Below are 22,564 nucleotides of genomic sequence, written 5' to 3'. Positions count from 1 at the left end.
TCCCTGAGCGAGAATAATCTGTAGCCATGTGAGTGGGATGCCCGCCGACTTTGAGCAAAAAAAGGCCCAGGCATTCCTCCTCTTCTTACCTCCTCCATTTGCACCCGCGTCCCCCTGTCTCCCCACCCCGTTCTCCTCGTTCCCGTCTCCGGGGAGAGTCAAGTGAACTAAGAAGACAGTGGAAGTCTCATGGTCAGGACCGAATGAACCCCCGCCACCGCAGCATCACCCAGTTTCCGAGAGGAAACCAATGAGTCCTCCGCGGCGGGGGCGGGGCGGGGCAGGGCTCCAGGGGGCGGGGCCTAGTCTCCAAACCCGCGGTCCTGGGATTAGATTCGCCGGAAGCCCATGCTCCCGACTTCTGCTTCCGGGTCAGAGCCATGGCGGTGGCAAATTCAAGCCCTGTCAACCCCGTGGTGTTCTTCGATGTCAGCATTGGCGGCCAGGTGAGGTCCAGGGAGCCACCAGCCCTTCTCCGAAAGGAAACTGCACCGGGCTAGGCAGGCAGAACTCACCCGCCTAGGGATAGCGGGCTCGGGAAACCAGAAAGTGAATTTGTACCAGAACCTTCCGAACTGCGGGGCGTGGTGAGAGGAGTCGGATGAGTGCCCTTCCTAGCGCTCCGCGTGTGGTAGGTCTGGGCGGAACGAAAAGATAGGCTAAGAAGGTGGAGAGATCAGGTACCTGGGGGAGGGAGGGGTCAGCCCTTCATAGTCCCTGCTCCGTGAGGCCTTCCCGGTTTGGACTGGGCTTTCTGACCGTCTCCCGCCGGTTGCAGGAAGTTGGCCGAATGAAGATCGAACTCTTTGCAGACGTTGTGCCTAAGACAGCGGAGAACTTTAGGTGAGGATATACTCCAGCTCCGCCTGATAAACCGAACCAGAACTCGGCCTGCGGAGTAGATCTGATTCCTCTGGGTAGCACTCTGCCTGAACAGTCTTCGTTTTGACTGTCCCATGTCAATTTATGTTGTTAATCTGTATGTCTGGGGGTATGCACGTCTGGCTGGCCGATTGGTGGGCTTGCTGGTGACAGTGGCTGTGCTCTCCGCTCCGGAGGTGAGGGGCGCTCACAGCTGTGATGTCATGGTGACTGAGCCCTTCATTCTTTTCCCTTTCAGGCAGTTCTGCACTGGGGAATTCAGGTCAGTCTCTGACGTGGTTGACTTATCTGCTTGCTCCTGAGGGGTGTCCTGGGGCTGCAGTGAGGGTATTGGGGAACCAGAAGGCCTTGAATGATTGTTGGTGAAAATAATTGAAGGTAATACCCCACGGGTCTATCTTAAGTTCATTTGCCTTTCTCTCTCTGGTCCCTACCATCTTTAGGAGAGTCCCTTTGGTTCAAATGTGTTGTAAACTGGAAAGGCCTATGGGTACCTGACATCATTCCCAATCTTTCTTTTTGGTTATAGAAAAGATGGGGTGCCTATAGGATACAAAGGAAGCACTTTCCACAGGTAAGGCCCATGGCAAACATCCTGGGGGCTTTTAGGATTACTTCCTTGGGGGATTCGTCTCTTTAGAAGAAAATAAAACCGTAGGATAATTCTTAGATATTGAGAAGCAATGTTTTTGTGAACTCAAGGATTGATTAATTTAAATTACAATGATCAAGTCAGTGTTTTTCTTTTTCTTTTCTTTTTTTTAAGTCAGTGTTTTTCTAAACCTGAGTCTTAGCTCAGAATCTTTTGTTCTCTGTTTCAGAGTCATAAAGGATTTCATGATTCAGGGTGGAGATTTTGTTAATGTAAGTACTGTTCTTTCCTATCAAGGACTTATAAACTTGTTTTGTTTTTGGTTTTTTGTTGTTGTTGCTTTTTTTGGTTATTGCTAGGTCTACTGTTTTTACTACAGGAACTCAGTCTTAAGGCTTGAGAACAAAAGCCAGGCTTGATGAGGGGGTGGGGACGGGGGAATGGGGATGGGAATGCCCTTGGATGTTGCTGGCTATTTATTACTTACTACTCACTGTACCATTAGATGACAGACATCAGCACTTTGATCAGCCTTTTAGAGCCAGAAACTGAACTTTCCCAGCAAACCTGTAGAGGATCCAGGACAGATCCAAATTAATTAATTACATGAAACTTAGCTAGGAATCAGATGCAATTTGTTTTAACTAAATAGTAATAAGTCCCGCCCATCTGGCGTGGCTCAGTGTTGAGCTTTGACCTATGAACCAGGGGTTCACGGTTCGATGTCAGGGCACATGCCCAGGTTTCGGGCTCCATCCCCATTGTGGGGCATGCAGGAGGCAGCTGATTGATGATTTTCTCTCATCATTGATGTTTCTGTATCACTCTCCCTCTCCCTTCTCTGAAATCAATAAAAATATATTTTTTAAAAATAGTAGTAAGTCCCTTTCCAGTGAGCTAAACGCTTATGTCCCATTTTCCCTTCCACTTCTGACATCACAGTGCCTGGAAAGCTGAGTTTTTAATTACAAGTTGATTAGTGGACAAGGAGTCAACAAGAGGTAGATAATTCTGGAGGGATGTTTCCTCTAATCACTGGGAGAGCCCAATGGAATAGTCCTTCTCTATTAAGCATGACTTTCTTGTGAAAGTGTGTGTGTATGTGTGTGTGTTCCCCATATTAAGTCTTCTAGCCTCCCCCTGACCTTAGAGGTTGCTGTATAAACCACATTTTTTTTCTTTTTCTTTACAAAAAATGTTTTTACTCATTTTAGAGAGAGAAGAAGGGGGGGAGAGAGAGAGAGAGAAAGAGAAATATTGATGTGAGATAGAAACATCAATCAGCTGCCTTCTGCACGCCCTCGCTGGAGCCCGTAATTACCGTGTTTCCCCGAAAATAAGACAGTGTCTTATATTAATTTTTGCCCCCAAAGACACGCTAGGTCTTATTTTCAGGGGATGTCTTATTTTTCCATGAAGAAGAATACGGTACACATTTTTTGTTAAATGAAAATAAAGGAAATTTATTACCTGTATACGGTACGGTAGTACGGTAGTTGTCAACACAAACCAGACAAACTGTGAATCCTACAGTATCAAGAATTTACTCATTTATTCAATGACAATCATGTCATCATCTTCTGGAACATCATCATAACAATCCAATTCCTGAATTTCCTGGTGAATTTCTTGTGACTCCATTTCTTTCAGAATCAGTGGACCAAATCTCTCATGTTTAGCAATAGCACTGTCTAAATGAGTACTTCTTGTCAAGGTAGCCTGCTCGCAGTGCATTTGCAATGCAACTGTCAGTGATTTTCTCCCATGAATTCTTCACCCAAGTCATAACTTCTTGCAGTTTAGGTTTCACAAAGTTTCCACGCTGATTTCTCTCCATTCTATTTTCAATGTAGTCATTAATTTCCATGCGCAAATTGTCTTTGAATGGCTTGTTTATTGCAATATCAAGAGTCTGGAGATAGGCCATCATTCCTGCGGGAATCATTATCTGATCTATTTTTCTTTCGTGAAGACATGTCTTCATGTCTTTAGCGCGGTGAGTGCTGGCTGCATCCCAGACTAGCAGACCTCTTTGGCTCCCTCGCATAACAAGCGGCAGCATTAAATCGACCCACTTCCTTATAACTGCTTGTGTGGCCCAGGCTTTTTCAGTTTCAAGAATAAAAACGCCCAAAACACGTTCAATCTTTTCCTTCTTGCCCTTAGAAATGATTAAAGGTGGGATTTTAGTGCCATCCAGACGAATTGCCAAAATACAGGAAACACATGCACTTTCGTAAGCAGTGGAGGGAATGTACGCTAAGGAGGCACCCCGCTGTTCAATTGTTGTTTGAGATGATTGGCCTATAAACACTGCAGTTTCATCCATAGCAATCATGTTGGAAAGATTGTATTTAGAGAAGTCAGCATCATCAATAAAGGACTTGAATTCAAGTGCTCGCTTAATAACTTGAGTATCTTCCAGCCTAAACAATGTTGTAGATCTTCTTAAAGACAGTTCACTTCGCTGAAGGAAATTATCCAGCCAGTGTTGTGATGCTTTGAAGTCTTCGGGGGCTATGTCAAACTGTGGTGCCATTGCAAGGGCAAATTCTTGAATCTGAGCCCTATTCACAAACCAAAGCCTTTGCTCTCCTGTCAACAACCCATTCACAGATCAGGTCTTCCAGCTCGGAAAATAATGGTTGCCGACCTGATCCACACTTGCGCTTTTTAGCATTTCCCTTGTCCACTTGTTCAATGAGGTTACCATACTCTGCTCGCCATTTTCGGACCAATCGGATACTCAACATCTTCTCTTTGCAGAAAGCAGTAAGATTTTGGCCCCAAGAGTCTTCCACGATTCCTTTCTTGTACTCCACGGAGTAGCTTTTTCTTTTTGCACTCATTTCTAGGGGTAAAAAAAAAGGAATTGGGGTATCAAGGTGGGGGAGGGGGATCACTCAAAATAACACAGGGAGGATTAGAGGGGGGAATCAAAATGGCACAGGAGAATCAGAGGGGGGATTACCATTTTAGTAACCCCTTTTGATCCTCCTGTGTCATTTTGATTGTCCCCTCTGATCCTCCTGTGTCATTTTAAGTGATCCCCCTCCCCCCACCCCTGTGCCACTGAACACCTTCACCAGACATCCCCCCTACCCCTTTATCAGACATTTACCCCCTGGGGCCTGCCTGGGGACTGTCACTGGGGTTGCTGGGGCCTGGATCTGGGCTGGAGCAGGGTCTGCCACTGACTGAGAACCTTCAGTCATCATGAAGGCAACTGCGAGCATCAGGTAGTGTCACCAGAGACAGACCAGCACTCACCACCTTCGCCGCGTCCCATCCGCTCTAATCCTCCTGTTCTTCTACACTTATCTGCGAAAGTCTCCTCCTCTCTCCCGCCCCGCGCTCACCGCTCACTCCGACCTCCGCTCCGCCTCCACACAGCAGTGACGTCAGGACTCTGTATAACGTCACTGGTTGCTAGACGCCAGTCGGGGCGGCCCTAGTGACCAGTTTACGGTAAATTAATTTTCATTCTGAGACAGAGCCCGGGGGCCTTATTTTCGGGGGATGCCTTATATTTCACTCAGAAGGAAACCTGTAAGTAGGTCTTATTTTCGGATGATGTCTTATTTTCGGGGAAACACGGTAGGTACATGCCCTGACGGGGAATCCAACCAGCAGTCTTTTGGTTCATGGGTTGACGCTCAACCAACTGAGCCACACCAGCCAGGGCCATTTTTTCTTTTTTAAACCTACTTTTGTCCAAACCCACCCACATCTATACATGGTCTTTCTTTTTATTATATTTTTTTATTGTTTAAAGTATTACATATAGTAGTACATATATCTCCTTTTTTTTCCCCGTTGACCTTCCCCCAGCCTCCCCTACCCCCTGTCGTATGCCTTCATCCCACTCCCCCAGTGTCTTGTGTCCATTGGTGTGCTTATATGCATGCATACAAGTCCTTTGGTTGATCTCTTTCCCCCCCTCCCCAACACTCCCCAGCCTTCCCGCTGTAATTTGACAGTCTGTTCGGTTATACATGGACTTTCTTATTAGTATCATTTGAGTAGCCATGTTGCTGTTTTCTTGGATATGGGAGACATTTTTTCTCTTTCACATGTATACTTATTTATTGACTTACGAGTTTTTAAAGAGCTTTCTCTTTCCTATCTAGGGAAAGTTACAAAGTGGCAGATTTTAGGGAAAATCAGTCTTTCAGATATGTTTTGTTTCATCTGTATGATGTTGTAAAATTGGTAAATTCCATTCCATCAAAAAATTCTGGAGTTTGGTTTTCTCTCTAAATAATGGAAAATGCACTAGGCTTGTGTTTCTCATGCAGTGACAATTGGTTGGAATTAAATCACTGCTCCTTTTAGGCAAGGTGTGTCCTTGCCATTTTACCATAGTCCCTACCATCTGCTTCCCTTATTTATGTAACCTGCTCGATAGGTAATTAAGTTTGCAACCCTTGGCTACTACTAATGGTAGTAGGACTTAGAGTGGCTATGTACTTTCTTTTGTTAGCTGGTAAGAAGTGCTGTGAAGCTATTCTGCCTTTTTCCTTTCTTACCATAGGCTCCTATATTGCCATATTGGCCTAGCAGGGACAGGACCAACATTTTACTGGTCATTGCTAGGCACATCCTATCACTTGCTGATAGCCCCAGGATTAGACAATAGTTGGTCACCCAGAAGGCTGAGTATCAGAGAGAAGCAATTGCTCAGAGCCATCTATCTTTCTAGAGGCCCAGCTGTGACCTCTTTTACCCAATCTGTGAGAAGGCCTGACCAGTTTGTGGGCTGCAGGTGCCTTGAAAGGGGCTTGCTTTGATTTCAGGATAGGAACAAAGAGGTGTGGCTCCCAAAGTGGCCAACGAGAGTGAACTTTAAGGAAGTCCACTAGGATCTAGGTGCAGCAGCTGTCTTTTTCCAGCCTCTGGGGGGCCCAGCACTTACAAGTTGCTAACACTTCCCTTCTGTTTGCTCAGGGAGATGGTACTGGAGTTGCCAGTATTTACCGGGGGCCATTTGCAGATGAAAATTTTAAACTTAGACACTCAGCTCCAGGCCTGCTTTCCATGGTAAGTGAGGTCCAATCAAGATTTTGGGTTAGATTTATAGCCAGCTGGTTTCTGGGCCCCTCTTGAGGCTCAGTGCTGTCTCTTTAAATGGAAGCAAATGCTTTTCTTTTCTTGCTCAACCCAGGATTTATCTCTGTCATGCCTACTTTTTTCATCAGTCTGGTTTGATTTTGTTGCCTGGGGAAGTGAAACTGAACTCTGCAATGTGTTTCCTTCCTTTTTTAAAATGTTTTTATTGATTTCCTGAAAGAGAGGAAGGGAGAGAGAGAGAGAGAAACATCAATGAGAGAGAAACATTGATCAGCTGCCTCCTGTATGACTCCCAACGGGGATCAAGCCTACAACCTGGGCATATGCCCTGACCGGGAATTGAACTGGCAACCTCTTGATGCATGGGTTGATGCTCAACCAACTGAGCCACATGGCCTTTTGTTTGAGTCAAAACATGTGGCTGGGCATTTAGCCTTGCTGCTCAGAATGCATCCAGTCGTGCTTTCAAGATCCAATGTTCAGCCCTGGTCGGTTTGGCTGCGGACCAAAGGGTCCCGGGTTCGATTCCGGTCAAAGGCACATGCCTGGGTCATGGGCTCAATCCAACATGCAGAAGGCAGCCGGTCGATGGTTCCTTCTCATCACTGATGTTTCTATCTCTTCCTCTCCCTTCCTCTCTGAAATCAATAAAAAAAATAAAAAATAAAAAGATCCAATGTTCACTCGCTGCTTGGCTTGCCAAGATCTCAGTGCCATTCACTCACACTGCCTACTGTCTGGTCACTCCCTTTCATTCACTTACCTCTCCTTGCTCACCACTCCTTCTCCCTTGTCCTTGCATTCCCTCTACACATATAACACTCAATCACACATGTCACTCCGCTTTCACAGTCCCCCTGCCCACCTCACTTGAAACCCCTCAGGTACCCTACCCCCGCTCACTCTCCTTCATGCTCATTCCCCTTTAATTTCCCCTTAGTCACCCTTCACTCCTCCTTTTCCCTGACCCCTCCCACTTTGTTTCTCTCTCACTCTTCTACCTTCTCCCTCCTCCCTGCTCATTACCCATTTCCCTCTGTCAGTGTCCCAACTCTTAATCCCCTAGACCCAATATTTACATGCACATTCTCTGTCCTGCTTGCCTGCTCTGCCACTCATCTACTCAGGCATTCATCAAGTAAAGATTTGTCGATATCCACTCTGTTTCAGGCTTCATGGTAAGGCATAAGATCTGATCCCTGCCTTTGTGTCACTTAACATCTAATGGCTTCACACGTGCAAAATGATAAGTCTAGTATAGTGTAATCCATGCCATCAATGTATTAAGGTAAGGGCACCTTACTGCATGTAAAAATCCCATGAGAGCCCCAAGGAATGAGAATAATTGCTGCTGGGGGTTGGGCAAGGCTGCTTCACAGAGGAGGGGACATTTGCATTCTTGAAAGAGTTCTATACCAGATGACATGAGACATAGTCAAGGGACAGAAAGTGAGGAAGGTTCTGAAAACAGGATGCGAATGATGGACATAGTAGCCAGTAGAGACCACTGCAGAGGCAGGTTATCTGGCTCTTGATGGGCTTCAAGTGGCAGAATAAGAATGAGGTGTGTGGACTTTCTTTCATAGGTTATGGAGAGCCATACACTTTTTTGAGGAGAGTTGATCAACTTTGTGTTTTAGAACAAAAACCCTAGCTGCAGTGTGAGTGGCAGGTGGGAATGGAGAGGCTGGGCAGAGAAGCCAGTCGGGAGCTGAGGGAGACTAGCACAGCAGACAATATACAAGCCCCCTTTTAGGAAAGCCAGGCTGGGCAAGTGCAGGTAAGGAGTAGAGAAATGGCTTGGATCTCCCCTAGGATTAGAACCCCTCTAAGTGCATGCCACTATGTTAGCATCTATGGAAGAGTCAGGAAAATGGAAGGAAGTCCTGGTCTATGCACCCTTCAGGCTTACATTGGTTGAGTTCTGCTGCCACATACATTTTCTAAAAAATCCTCACCCAAGAATATATTCATTGGTTTTGAGAGAGAGAAACATCCATCGGTTGTCTCCCACTATGTGCCCCGACTGCAACCTGGGTATGTGTCTGACCAGGAATTGAACCTGAGATCTTCCCGTGTGCAGGACGATGTTCCAACTAAGCCACACTGGCCAAGGCCTGCCATATATCTTGTAGCATAATTGTTTTTGCTTCTGTCTTCCACTAAATCCTGAGTTTCTCAAGGGCAGGGACTGAGTCTCATTGATCTCTAAGCCTTATATCTGATACAGAAAGTTGTTGAGCAGATTTTAATTAGTGAGTGGAAGATAATCAGAATAATGACTAATGTTTATTGAGCACTTACTCAACAAGCATCTTAATTGCACTAATTTATTTTAATCTTCTCAACATCTCTAAGATAGGTACAAATGAAGAAACTGAGGCACTAAACTAAGTCACAGTCAGGGGTAGAGCTGGGATTCAAGCGAGGTCATTTGATTCCAGGGTTCCAGACAGAGCTGATTCTCTAAACCAATTAGTTATACTGCCTTGAAGAATGAATAAAGAAATGGCTACAGGCAGAGAGTGTCCCCTGAGCTATAAAAACATGTTATATGACTGTTTGTCTGCCTGCTTGCTAATAAATGTTTAGACATAGAGCAGCAAAATTGATTGGATGTTTTCTGTAGACTTACATCGTTGGAAACGCCTCATAGAATGAGAAACGCTTCCTTTATTCACAGAACTGTGTGTTAGATCTGTGGGAAGGAATTACAAGACAGCTGCAAAAAAAAAAAATTTTTGATTGGATGGATGGTAGATAAATAGGTATAGCAGATAGAATGAAAGAATGATTCCGGACCCCTGGGAAGCCTATCCTTCATCCCTCTGACTGGCTCAGATAGTGCCTTATTTTCATATGAGATGTTTCTGAATACATGTACAAAAAAACTAAAGTAACCTCATCTTACATGGGGAATTTCTAAAGTGTAATATGAAATCCCTAATTAGAGCTTACCCTTAGACAATGTCTTCAATGTATTTTTACTATTTCATAAACATTTTTATTCCTTTACAGTTGAACACAGAATCAACCAATTTAAGTTGAATATCTGATTAAGTCTAGTTATCTAATAATGTGCAGTTTTTGCACAGTAGTAGTTTTTTTGTGTGTGTGTTTTCTTTTAATTGATTCCAGAGAGAGAGGGAGAGGGAGATAGAAACATCAATGATGAGAGAGAATAACTGATTGGCTGCCTCCTGCATGCCGCACACTGGAATCGAGCCCAAAACCTGGGCATATGCCCTGACGAATCAAACCATGACCTCCTGGTTCATAGGTCAAAGCTCAACCACTGAGCCATGCTGGCTGGGCAGTAGTAGTTTTATGAGACCTATGCTTTTAATAGTACTAGTACTTTCAGTTTTCCATTTTCTATTCATTTTTTTCCAAAATAAGGGAAGTATGAGATAATATATTCATAGTTACACAGACACTATTGTAAGACAGTGCTGCTGAAACTTAACTTGGGTTTGCTGATAATACAAAAGTCTGAATTTAGCATATTAAAGGCAGTTTAGGGGGGATCAATATATAATGGACAAAAGTATACTTCATATGACAGTCAAATGTCTCTTTATAATGTGTTATCTATAATAATAAAAGGGTAATATGCTAATTAGATCAGACGTCCTTCCTGATGAAGCCAGGGCCGGAGGGAAGCCAGCCCGGGTCCTAGGTGCCTGCAGGTGGCCCGAGGGAAGCCAGCCCAGGTCCCAGGTGCCGGAGGGAAGCCAGTGCTGGCAGCCAGGAGAAGGAAGGCCTACTCTTGCACGAATTTTCGTGCATCAGGCCTCTAGTCTATAATAATAAAAGCATAATATGCTAATTAGACTGGACAGCCAAACAACCTTCCGGATGTCATTCCGGACATCCTTCTGGATGAAGCCACAGGGGCTGAGACAGAGGCAATTAGGGGCGATCAGGCAGGCAGAGTGGTTAGGGGAGATCAGACAGGCAGGCAAAGGGGTTAGGGGCGATCAGACAGGCAGGCAGAGGGGTTAGGGGCGATCAGACAGGCAGGCAGAGGGGTTAGGGGTGATCAGGCAGGCAGGCGAGTAGTTAGGGGCGATCAGGCAGGCAGGCCAGCGGTTAGGAGCCAGCGGTCCTGGATTGCGAGAGGGTGCAGGCCGGTCTGAGGGCACCCCTCCCATGCACAAATTTCATGCACCAGGCCTCTAGTTAAATATAATGATGTAAAAACAATTTTAAGGGAGGTAAAATGGAGGGATATGGCTAGAGAGTTTCAGATTCTCTATTTTAAAAAACACTTTTCCTCAAAATTCAATAATATAGGATTTGGGATGTACTGGTAAAAAGCAAACATCTTTTTTTCTAGCATAGGAATGGCAACTTAGTGCACTTTCTTAAAATTTTTAAATTACCATAGTTATAGAAAAACCATTCAGACAAAACAGTTTATGGCTTAGACAATAGACCTTTTCTCACCTAGTTGCTAATTTATAACTATAATTCAGTTATAACTAGTATTGGACTAAATAGAGCAAGTCAGGTCCCGTAAACAGTTGTTGCCATTATAAAAATTCATACTATAGGGGAAAAGTACATTTATTCACGGATCTAGTTCCTTGAGGGCAGAGATGTGTAGCCTCCTCATTTCTATATCCTAGCTCAGACCCTGGCTCATAAATGCTCAGTCAGTTTTGCTGAAAGAAAGTGTGGAGCAATCAGAGCCACAGGCTCTTTGGGGAATCTTGCCCTTCAGCTAGCATGGCAAGTATGTTTTGTTTCCATCAGGCAAACAGCGGTCCCAGTACAAACGGCTGCCAGTTCTTCATCACCTGCTCTAAGTGTGATTGGCTGGATGGGAAGCACGTAGTGTTTGGTGAGTGCTACTCCTCTCCTATGGTCCTGGGCTCCTTCACCCAAAGTGGGACTTCCAAAAGAGCCAGTCCCCGCACTCTCATACCCAGAGGTCTTGACTTGTTTAACTGCTCTCTGTGCAGTAGTAGGGAAAGTGGAAGTGGAAGTGGGAGGTGGGGAGGATGTGTGAAAGGACAAAGGGGCCACCTGATAAAGTGTATAGCCACTTGGGTGATATGTATGTCTGAGGGGAAAACCCCTGGATGGTAGCATTTAAGAAATACTACACAGGCAGCATGGTGCAGTGGAGCTTTGCATTCGCTCAGATCTAAGTTTGTGTCCTAATTCTGCTGCTTACTATCTGTGACCTTGGGTAAGTCATTTCACCTCCATTGAATCTCAATTTCCTGAAATTGGTATGGGGATCAAATGAGACAGTGGTGTGAGAAGGGGCATTGGAAACTGGAAAATGCTATGCAAACGAGAATAGTAAAATCCAGTTCATACTCTTCCTACAGGAAAAATCATTGATGGACTTCTAGTGATGAGAAAGATTGAGGTAAGTCCTGTTTTGGTTTTCTCTTCCTCAGCCATTCTGATCTAGTACTACTTGACTCAAGAGCTAGAGAATCCTGAGTGACTTCAGTTTGTTAGGCCCAGTCTTCATCCACTGCCTCTATTACATGGACTTCCCTCAAGGGAAGGGAAGAGAGACTACATGCCTCCCAAGTGCTTTTGGCCTATAATTAGCCTCTTTATTGCATACTGCGATTTGGGCTGTGGTGGCCCCTTCACCTACTTGATAAAATCCTACTCGGCACTGCATTCAAGATCCCGCCTGACCTCGTCCCTGCCTCTCTCTCCACGGCCCTTCTGCCACTGCCACCTCCATGTTCCAGTCACATTAGGCTACTTGAGCTTTCCTCTAAATGTGCCATACATCCCTGCCTCCTTTTCCTTCTTGCCCCTGAGTCTTTGCTCATGCTGTTTCCTTTACCTGGAATGCTCTTCTCCTTTCTTTTCCTCCTTCCCATTTATCCGTCTTGGTCCAGGTCAATAATCCCCTGTTCTGTGAATCCTTCCCTGACCTCTTTAAACAACATTTAATTGCTTCCTCTGCCCTGTATATACTTCCTTATAACTTACTACATATCATAGACCTGATATATTTTAAATGTACAGTTTTATTTTTTATCTGTATTATATGCTTTACCTATCTGTTAGGACGTGGACTGTTGTCATGTCAGTCTCTGAGCCCTTTAGCACAAGGGCTGGCAGACATCAGTAAATGTTTGGTGAGTGTCTGACTTTCCACTGTGCTTTCTGTCTTAGAATGTTCCCACAGGCCCCAACAATAAGCCCAAGTTGCCTGTGGTGATCTCACAATGTGGGGAGATGTAATCCAGAGCAAGACGGAATCAGGTAAGTGTGTCTTTCTCCTCCTGGTTTGGAGTCCCCCCAGAGAAGGCAGCTTGGTCTAACAGAGAGAACCTTAGACTTGAAGACATGGGATTGAGCCCATTTCCTCTCTGGGTGACCTAGCAGAAGTCACTTCCCTTCTCTGAGCCTGTTTCCTCATCTGTCAAATGGAGATAATACCTCTCTCCTATGGTCACTGTAAGGACAAAAGAGAAAGGGTTATTAGAGCACTTTCCTTTTCTACCACTTTGTAGTTTACAAAGTATCAAACTAAAAGCCATAAGGCAGTTTCTGATAGCCTTCTCAGACTGTAGTCCTACTAGAAAGATCTGGCACCAGCTCTGGGTGACTCCCTGCTGCGTCAGCCTAAGTGGCCAGGAGATAGACCTGTCATGCTTCTCATCAGAACTGGTGGGCAATTCAGGTACTGACTTTGTATTTGCCAGCTTCGCAGATAAACATGACACATTTCTCAACCTCAACTCCTACCCATTCTTGCCACTGCCGGCTCTGTGCTGGCATCATGCTAGGCATGCAGAGGGGTGCAAAGAATTGAAAGATGCCTCTAACTTTCAGGAGCTTACAGGGAATAAGATACATTCTGAGAGGTGATCACTAGTAATATGAGTGACATTGCTAAGTGTCATAAGAATTTAAGGGAGAAATTGATCCCTTTCAGCTAAAATGGTGGCACGCCTCTCTCTCTCTCTCTCTCTCTCTCTCTCTCTCTCTCTCTCTCTCTCTCTCTCTCATTTTCAAACCTGCAGCAAAGCTGGAAGAATAGTACATTCAACACTCATATACCTTTCACCTAGATTCATCAATGATCAACATTCTTATTTTATCATTTTGCTTTGATATTTGATTTTTTCTTTCCCTCTCTCCTCCCCTCATATTCCCATTCCATCTCCTCCTCTCAGCTGCTTTCCTTCCTTCATTTCTCCCCATTTGAAAATTGAAGACTTCTTGACACTTTACCCATAAGTACTTCAGTAAGCAACTGCTGAAAACAAGAACATCCTACATAACCACAATAATATCTAATATACCTGTTCAAACTCCCCCAGTTACTCACAATGTAACTTTTATACCTGTAGGAAAATTCATCCAATCAAAGTCCCCAACTCCCCTTTTACTACCCCAGCCCCAGTCCCACTCCTCTCCCAGAGGTAACTTCTTTATCAGTCTGATGGGTATCCATCAGGGCCTTTTCTTTGCCTATCTAATTTTGGGAGATTTTGTTTTTGTAAAATGACATCATGCTATATTGTTCATCATTGTTTTTCCATTTGGCATTATGTCTGAAGACTTCCTCTGTTCAAGTAAAACTACTTCATTTAAAAAAACAAAACACATAATATTCTATAAGATGGTTGTAGCATATAGTTTATTTTTCCTCTTTCTTAATGATTTGAAAGTTATTCATTCTGAGTCTTAGTTCTTTATATGTTGTGACTATTTTCCCTAGAATATATTTTAAGGAAAAAATTGGCAGTGTGTTGCTTATCTTAACTTTGGTTATATCCTTTATTAAATAGAAGTTCTAAATTTTGATGAGGTCAAATTATCAGTCTTTCCCTTATGGCTTTTGTGTTTTATCTTATTTAAGAAGGTCCTTATTACCTCAGATCCTAATGTCTTCTGTATTTTTTCTAATATTTCTTTAGTTCTATTTGTATACTTACATAATTATCTAGAATCTATTTTTCTGAATTCTGCCTTTTTCCAAAATGGGGATCTGGTCAAATTCCAGACCACTTTAATGACTGTTTATATCTCTGTCTATGTCTTTGTGTTCACAGTATGTAGTACTTACAGGCATTCAGTAAAATGTTGTTACGTGAGTTAATAGGGACAGAGAATGTCAGGCATTTCGGGTAGAGAACTGGTGTAAGCAAATGCTGAGGCAGGAATGCACAAGTGTGTGCTGGAAGCTGCACATGGACTTCTCTCTCATCCAGCCAGATGGTCCCCTCTCATGCCCAGTTGTCACCTGACCTTTCCTTTCTGCCAGGACTGGGGGCCCCTAGGGCACAACCTGTATTCCCCTTAAATAGCTGCTGGCCATTTCCTCCCTTTTCCCTTCCATTTCTTTGCTGTAACTAAAGTTGAACCCAGAGGTCCTTATCCTTCTAAAGATTGACCACTGATCACTACCAGAGGACAGAAGATAAAAAGAATAAAGTTTAGAAATTCTTTATGTTTGGGGCCTCTTTTCTATAGAGGCCCTCTCGACCAGTATTGTCCAGGAGACATTCCTTTCTGTGATGGGGGAAATGTTTTCCATTTGTACTGTTATGGTAGCTTCCAGCCACATGTGACGATGGAACACTTGAAATGTGGCTAATGTGACTGAGTGACTTACTTTTTAATTTTATTTAATCTTTTATAAGATTTTTTAATTGATTTTTTAGAGAGAGGAAGAGAGAAAAATGTCAATTTGTTGCTCTGCTCACCTATACACTCATTGGTTGACTGTCTTATGTGCTCTGACCCAGGATCAAAACCGCAACTGTGGCATATCGGGAAGATGCTCTAACTAACTGAGCTGAAGCACTTTCTTTTATTTATCTATCTATCTACCTATCTATTTATTTATTGCATCTGAATAATTTTTTAATTTTTTTTTTTTTTTACTTATTGAGACAAAGAGAGAGAGAGAGAGACAGAGAGAAACATCAATTTGTTGTTCCATTTATTTATGCACTCATTGGTTGCTTCAGAAACACTTTGTTTTAAAGCTCTCTTGTATTTTGCCTTAGATTCTGAGTTTGATTTTAGTGGAAGTGAAGTTTTCTGTACAGCTTTAGATGTAGAAATCTTGGTTTTATCTTGTGGTCCTGTGAAAGCTTTTTATGATCAATTTGATACATAGATACATAGGTGAATCATGGCCCTCACGATTCTCCTGTCATAGTCCAAACTATGTTCTTTGCTACTTATAATCACATAGGGGTTGGTGGAACCTCTGTTTTGAAAGCCTGAGAGTCTCTTGGAAAAGGGAGTGGCTGTGGGTTCTGGCATTCTTGCTAGTCTGAATTGCTGCTCATCTCCCTGTGATCCCCAAACCTGGTATTTGTGGCAAGCAGTAGAGAACTTACTTTACTTCATTGTTTCCCAAACTCCCCTAAAGAGAAGAATCACTTGGGGGCATTTGAAAAACCTGCTCATTCCCAGGTCCCTCCCTCTGGAGAGTTTGAGTGAGTGAGTTTAAAGTGGGACCCAGGATTCTATGTTTGTAACAAGCATTTCAGATGCTTCTTATCAGAGGAATGTGGGTAATGCCGCTTTCAGTGGTGCTGGAATGAATGTCTTTTAATATTTGAATCTGAGTAAAAAATATATAATTAGCACAACATATCCTATATAATAAAGAGGTAATATGCAAATTAACCCTCACACCCTCACAAGATGTCTGCCTACAACCAGGCCAGCAGGGGGGTTAGTGAGGGACGACCAAATGACTGAACAGCATGCTGTGTGGGGTGACCAGGCCGGTGGGGTGGGGGGGCCTTGAGGGACGACCAGGCCGGCAGGGGGGGCAGTTGGGGGCAACCAGGCTGGCGGGGGGGGGCAGTGAGGGGCAACTAGGCCGGCGGGGGAGCAGTTGGGGGCGACCAGGCTGGCAGAAGGGGGCAGTTGGGAGAAGCCAGGCGGCAGGTAAGTGAGCGATTAGGAGCCAGCAGTCCAGGATTGTGAGAGGGATGTCCAACTGCCCCCAAGGGGTCCCGGATTGGAGAGGATGCAGGCTGGGCTGAGGGGATCCTCCGCCCTCCTCCCTCGCCCCCCGTGCACGAATTTTGTGCACCGGGCCTCTAGTAATTTTATATTTATTATAGCTTATAATGAGTCATTAAAGTTCAAATAGTGGTTAGGTTGGAAAGTAATCATACCTGTGGATAGTGGATATGGTTGTGAAAGTGCTATTTGGAATAATTGAGATTTAGGAAACACTGTCCCCCATTCTGAGATATCCTGTAGACATGATACATGCCTGCAGAGAAAGGTTATGAAAGACATGTTGGTGGCACATTCGCTGATCCTTCATTGTACAAATCAGTACTAATTAATTAAAATAGGTCCCATACTGGGTGATCACTTCCTAAAGTATATAAATGTCTAATCATTATGCCATATACCTGGAGCTAATATAATATTGTTTGTCAATTGTAATTGAAAAAAAAGTTTCCAAAAAAGACAAGTCCCATACTGCATATAAGGCTACAAATTTGAAAAGCCCAGTTCCTGCCTTCAGGGAACTCACAGTATCTTGGGAAACAGACAGTTACAATACAATAAAGCACTGGACTGGAGGCTTTAGGACAAAGTGAGGAAAGTGTGAATGCCTGTGTCTGCCTGGCATGGTTGTGAAGACTGCAGAAGAGGTGATGCTGAGTACAAGAAAGAATAAGAACCTGTCAGGTGGCTGAAACTGGGGAGGGCATTCCAAGCAGAGGAACAGCATGATCAAAGCACAGGAGCAGGAAACAGCAGAATTTATGTGGGAGACTGCAAATTCAATATGGCCAAAGCAGGAAGATAGGAAAAGCAAACAGCAAGAGGTGAAGTTGGCAGAGACCCGGGCCCGTTGTGAGAACCAGTGTAGGCTGAGAGTTCATATGTTATCCTGAGGGTGGGGATGGGCTTCAGGCATTATGTGCTTTTTATTTTTTCTTCCTGGGTGAGAGTCCATTGTGCTCCTGAAATTCTCAGAAGGGGGCCTGACTTTGCAAAAAGAACCAAATCAATGGGAGCCACTAAAGGATTTTGAGCAGGAGAACGAACATTGTGATTGCATTTTCTTAGTTAGAAGTTGATTCTGGCAGTAATGTGGAGGATGGGGTAGAGAGCAGTGACATATCCACTGCTGTAGTCCAGGCAAGAGAGAGGAGGTTCCACATGAAAACACGGGTCTTGGGAGCACTAGAGATTTGGCAACAAATATTTGTGTTCCTGCTGGATGTGTGACACTGTTTGTCCCCTGCCCTGAAAGTCAGAAACCCTGCCAGCTAAAAAGAGGAGAATATCTGGCTCCATTCCAAGGCAATCCAGTACAGCCACAGTCACTTAACAAGGATACATAAGAAATGTGTCATCAGGCAATTCTGTTGTGCGAACATCACAGAGTGCACTTACACAATCCTAGGTGATAATACCTACTATACACATAGGCTGTATAGCCCATTGCTCTTGACTGCAGACCTGTAAGCATGTTATTGTGCTGAAGGCCAGTGGTCGGCAAACTCATTAGTCAACAGAGCCAAATATCAACAGTACAATGATTGAAATTTCGTTTGAGAGCCAAATTTTTTAAACTTAAACTTCTTCTAACGCCACTTCTTCAAAATAGACTCGCCCAGGCCGTGGTATTTTGTGGAAGAGCCACACTCAAGGGGCCAAAGAGCCGCATGTGGCTCGCGAGCCGCAGTTTGCCAACCACTGCTATAGGCAATTGTAACACAATGATAAGTATTTGTGTACCAAACATATCTAAGCATAGAAAAGGCATAGTAAAAATATGGTGTAAAAGATTAAAAATGGTACAGCTGTATAGGGCACTGACCGTGAGTGGAGCTTGCAGGACTGGAAGTTGCTCTGGGTGAGCCAGTGAGTGTGAGGCATGTGACGGCCCAGGACATTACTGTGCACTACTGTAGACATCACAAACGCTCCACACGTAGGCTACACTAAATCTAAAACAATATGAGATTAAATCAAGCACAAGAGAATGATGCTATCAGGAGATGTGGTAAGCATGAGATGCTGCTGGTGAAGCACAGCACACTGTTTTACAGCGAACTTTCCTAAGTAGAGTACACTCTAAAATAGCAATAAAACTATAGTATAGTGAATACATAAACCATAGTCATTTATTGTTATTATCATTGTATATCATTGTATGTGCTGTACTTTCATATGACTGGCAGTGCGGTACATTTGTTTACACCAGCAGCAGCATCAACACGTAATGCTTTGCACTACAAAGTTATAGTGGCTACGACATCACTAGATATAGGAATTTTTCAGCTCTGTTAAAATCTTATGGGACTGCCATCATGCATGCGGTCCATTGTTGACTGAAATGTTGTGTGGTGCATGACTATACAAAAGCAAAGCTCCCTATGTTGGAACCAGGTCTTACAGAAAACGGTAGATCTGAATGTGTTGGCAAGACTTCTAAGGTAGCCCTGGCCGGTTTGGCTCAGTGAATAGAGCATCGGCCTGTGGACTGAAAGGTCCCAGGTTCGATTCCCGTCAAGGGCACGTACCTTGGTTGCGGGCACGTACCTTGGTTGCGGGCACATCCCCAGTGGGGGGTGTGCAGGAGTCAGCTAATCGATGTTACTCTCTCATCAATATTTCTAACTCTCTATACCTCTCCCTTCCTCTCTGTAAAAAATCAATAAAATATATTTTAAAAAAAAGACTTCTAAGGTAAATTACATGACAACATCAAGAAATAGTATATTATATAAACCATACTACTATTTATTTTGAATAACTATTTCAGAAATTTCTGTAGTGATATGTAGCCAACTATTAATAATGGTTACCTCTGTAGAGATAGCAAAGAGACTTTTTCAATTTATATTGTCTTGTATAAGCTTGAATTTCCTATATTAAGCACGTATCTTATAATAAATACATACTGTATATATGTGGTTTAACTAATCCTACTTCCTCCTGGCCCCTCCCCAGGTGCATGTGACGAACATCGGTTTGAATCATTCCCTGGTCGCTCCATCTCCTTTTCCCTGGTCTAGGCAGTCAGTGATCCCCTCCTGTGAGCTCCTAGTACTTGGTTCATCTCTCTATTACAGTGGTTCTCAACCTTTCTAATGCCGCGACCCTTTAATACAGTTCCTCATGTTGTGGTGACCCCCAACCATAAAATTATTTTCGTTGCTACTTCATAACTGTAATTTTGCTACTGTTAATGAATCGTAATGTAAGTATCTGTGTTTTCCGATGGTCTTAGGCGACCCTGCTAGCGGTTCTCAACCTGTGGGTCGCGACCATCGGAAAACAGATATTTACATTACGATTCATAACAGTAGCAAAATTACAGTTATGAAGTAGCAACGAAAATAATTTTATGGTTGGGGGTCACCACAACATGAGGAACTGTATTAAAGGGTCGTGGCATTAGAAAGGTTGAGAACCACTGCTCTTAAAACATTTAACACAAATGTGTTTGGTTTTTCTCTAGACTGAGAACTCCTTGAGGCATGGACCATGCTGACTGACCCAGTGCCTGGTCTATGATAGAGCTTGGGTCCTGGAGCACAATGCAACTTATAAGTGCATTTATACATTTTTGTACATTTTGCATTAGGGCCCATAGTTACTCTTTGAGCCTGCAGTATGACACCAGGACTCCCTTCCTCTGGAGGGGATGTGTGTGGCCACATTTGGGGAGAGGGGAGAGTAGTGTCAGAGTGAACTTACCCTGTTCTTTTAGTACAACTAACTAAAAGGCCATAAACAGAGGGAGTGCAATTTCCTTTCTGTATAACCCTGGGACCAAAACCCACAAGTAAGGAGGATTGCTCTTTGTTCTACAGCTCCACAGAGTGCTACAGGTCTGGCAAAAGACACGTGCTTTGGTACCAGTACATCAGGAAGCCCCATCACTGTCAAGCCATTGAACTGCTTGGGACCCTAGTTTTCTCCTTTGCTTAATTTATAATGTATATTACACAGAGTTGTAAAGGGTAAATAATGAGATAATATACTTGGCAGTATATGTTGGTTTCTTCTTGGTTCTTGTGTAATATACTTTTTTTTTTTACTTTCAACTTTGCTCAGGAGAACCAAAGGTCTGGCCTATGGCAAGAATCAGACCGGTTTTACACTTTTGCGAAGAGGATCAGGAGTGTAGAGAATAGGTGGGAATGTTGTCTCATGGAAAGTCCCCTTCCAATCCTCTGAGCTGCTAATCTCTTCCATCCCTTACAGACCTCCATGTATCTGCCATTGTAGGCCTGCCCTTGCTCTGGGTGATGCTCAAGAGTAGGAAAATCTGGATTGGCCCCTGTGTTTGCTTCCTGGCCTGCTGTTGCCCTGTTTGGTCAAGAAACCTTGGAAGTATCACAATTCAGAACCCAGGATTTTCCATGTTTTTCAACTGTAAATAAAGTTTTTTTGTTTTGTTTTGTTTTTTGTTTTAGTATGTGTATTGTTGTAATGATAGCCCCATCTCCTCACAACTTAGCTTTAGGCCAGTGTGGACCTGGTTCTCCAACTGCAAGGCCAGTGTGGACCAGAGCCACGCCCTTGCTATATATAGTTGATGCCTCAAATTTGTAAGCATTTATAGCATTCCCCCCTTAGGTCCAAGCTGATTGAGCAAAGAAGGTAAAGCCCCAATGTATTCCAAGGATGTTCCCAGTAGTAGGTTTAGTTTGGTAGTTCCGAAGCCTGTGGGAAGAGGATCACTAACTTGGGATATTTTTGGATGGCAGACCATTGGGAAGAATGTATCTTGATCATGACAAAGTGGGAATAATTTAATCAAAAATCTTGTTTTGAACTTTGGATCATTTATAAAAAACAGTTCAGGTCTTGAGAAGTATTATCCCTATAAAATGGGGATAATAATACCTATCTACTTCATAGCATTGTTCAAAGGGTCAAGTAAGAGAGTGGATATGAAGGTAACTTGTCAACAGCAACATGCCTTGCAAATGTTAGTTTTAAAAGTAAACAACCCAATATAAAAAGTTCCCACAGTATAATGTTCAAGAGATAAAGAGTGCCCTGATGTTCCTTTCATGAGGCAATGTCTATGTTCTCCCGTTTCTACTTTCTCCTAACTTGGATAGGATGACTCGTAACTATTGGCAGCAACAGAGAGCTGAACTCTATGACAATAGAACCTGGTTAAAAGTGCCATTTCAGTGTGTTGGCAGGACAAGGAAGCTAGAGTATAGATATTCACAACTCTACAGCTAAGTAAACAGGGTTCAAGGGACACAATGAAGAAAGAACCGTGATCACGTGACTAGATAGGGTAGATTATAAAGAGATTGGAAGGAGAATGATCAGCTGGGATCCTGAGCTAATGTTCTTGTGATGGGTCATTCAGGTAAGTCAGTTATACCTGGCACCTGCATTCTGTGCCAGTCTCTGCCCGGGGCACTGGAGCTGCTGTGATGTGTAAGATGTGTCCCATGCTTGTGACAGGAGATAGGCACAGTTTTGATACAATGTGGTATTAGAATGTGACCCCTTATAAGGGCAGGAAATTTGGTCAATACTTGTTTTGTTTACTGCTGTGTCCCCAGCACCTAGTACCTAGTAAGTGCTCAATAAACATTCATTGCATGAATGATAATGGTCTGTACCAGATGCTATGGGAGCAGAGTGGAGAGACTGGGGGTGAGAGAAAGAGATAACATCCAAGGTAAGTATTGACAGATTGTAATTAGCTAGGAGATGAGGGTGGAGAGGGCTTTCTAGGAAGAGGGACCTGTACCCTTGGGCCAGAGTCTGTAAGAGATGGGGGACAAGGTGAAAGTTATTTTGCAAAGGAGATTCTTGGAATGAACCCCTTTTCTTGCCTTTCACATCACTTCAAGGTAGGCCCTGGAGTTGTCTGAACTGTGATCACCATGCTGGGCAGTGTGAACTCTCAGGGTGGGAGGGGGTCTAGCAGAACTCTAGAGTGGAGATCTCCCACCTAGGAATAGGAGATGCATTTTGGCATCAATGGTATGTCATCCAGTGCTTCAGAGCCACTTCTGCAGTGGTGAAGAGGTGGCTACAAGAAAACTA

General features: G+C 43.7%; 1 protein-coding gene across 5 annotated transcripts; it reads left to right on the top strand.

Annotated features, from left to right (window-relative positions):
* The first annotated feature begins 362 nt into the window (after positions 1-362).
* PPIH (peptidylprolyl isomerase H) lies at positions 363-20,945 on the top strand. Of its 5 annotated transcripts, none has more exons than XM_080654818.1 (10): positions 363-446; positions 779-843; positions 1,121-1,144; positions 1,412-1,456; positions 1,704-1,746; positions 6,422-6,514; positions 11,303-11,390; positions 11,887-11,927; positions 12,701-12,790; positions 20,771-20,945. In XM_080654818.1, the coding sequence occupies exons 1-9, from the start codon at positions 381-383 to the stop codon at positions 12,767-12,769; spliced, it is 534 nt and encodes a 177-aa protein (XP_080510944.1). In that variant the 5' UTR covers positions 363-380; the 3' UTR covers positions 12,770-12,790; positions 20,771-20,945. The 5 variants fall into 5 exon arrangements, with proteins under 5 accessions (XP_080510944.1, XP_080510943.1, XP_080510945.1 ...); XM_080654817.1 differs by having other exon boundaries at positions 20,747-20,945; XM_080654819.1 differs by lacking the exon at positions 20,771-20,945 and adding an exon at positions 20,353-20,676.
* Positions 20,946-22,564: the final 1,619 nt, after the last annotated feature.

The sequence above is a fragment of the Plecotus auritus genome, assembly GCF_963455305.1.
Source record: "Plecotus auritus genome assembly, chromosome: 2".
In the NCBI taxonomy this organism is placed as follows: domain Eukaryota; kingdom Metazoa; phylum Chordata; class Mammalia; order Chiroptera; family Vespertilionidae; genus Plecotus; species Plecotus auritus.
The sequence above is the reverse complement of the archived record's forward strand: the minus strand, read 5'-3'. Positions and strand labels throughout refer to the sequence as shown.

Bases quoted from the DNA above. Each gene is read 5' to 3' on its own strand.
- PPIH (XM_080654818.1), top strand. From the start codon at position 381: ATGGCGGTGGCAAATTCAAGCCCTGTCAACCCCGTGGTGTTCTTCGAT. The intron at 447-778 runs GTGAGGTCCAGG...CGCCGGTTGCAG, and splicing joins ATGTCAGCATTGGCGGCCAG to GAAGTTGGCCGAATGAAGAT. The intron at 844-1,120 runs GTGAGGATATAC...TTTCCCTTTCAG, and splicing joins AAGACAGCGGAGAACTTTAG to GCAGTTCTGCACTGGGGAAT.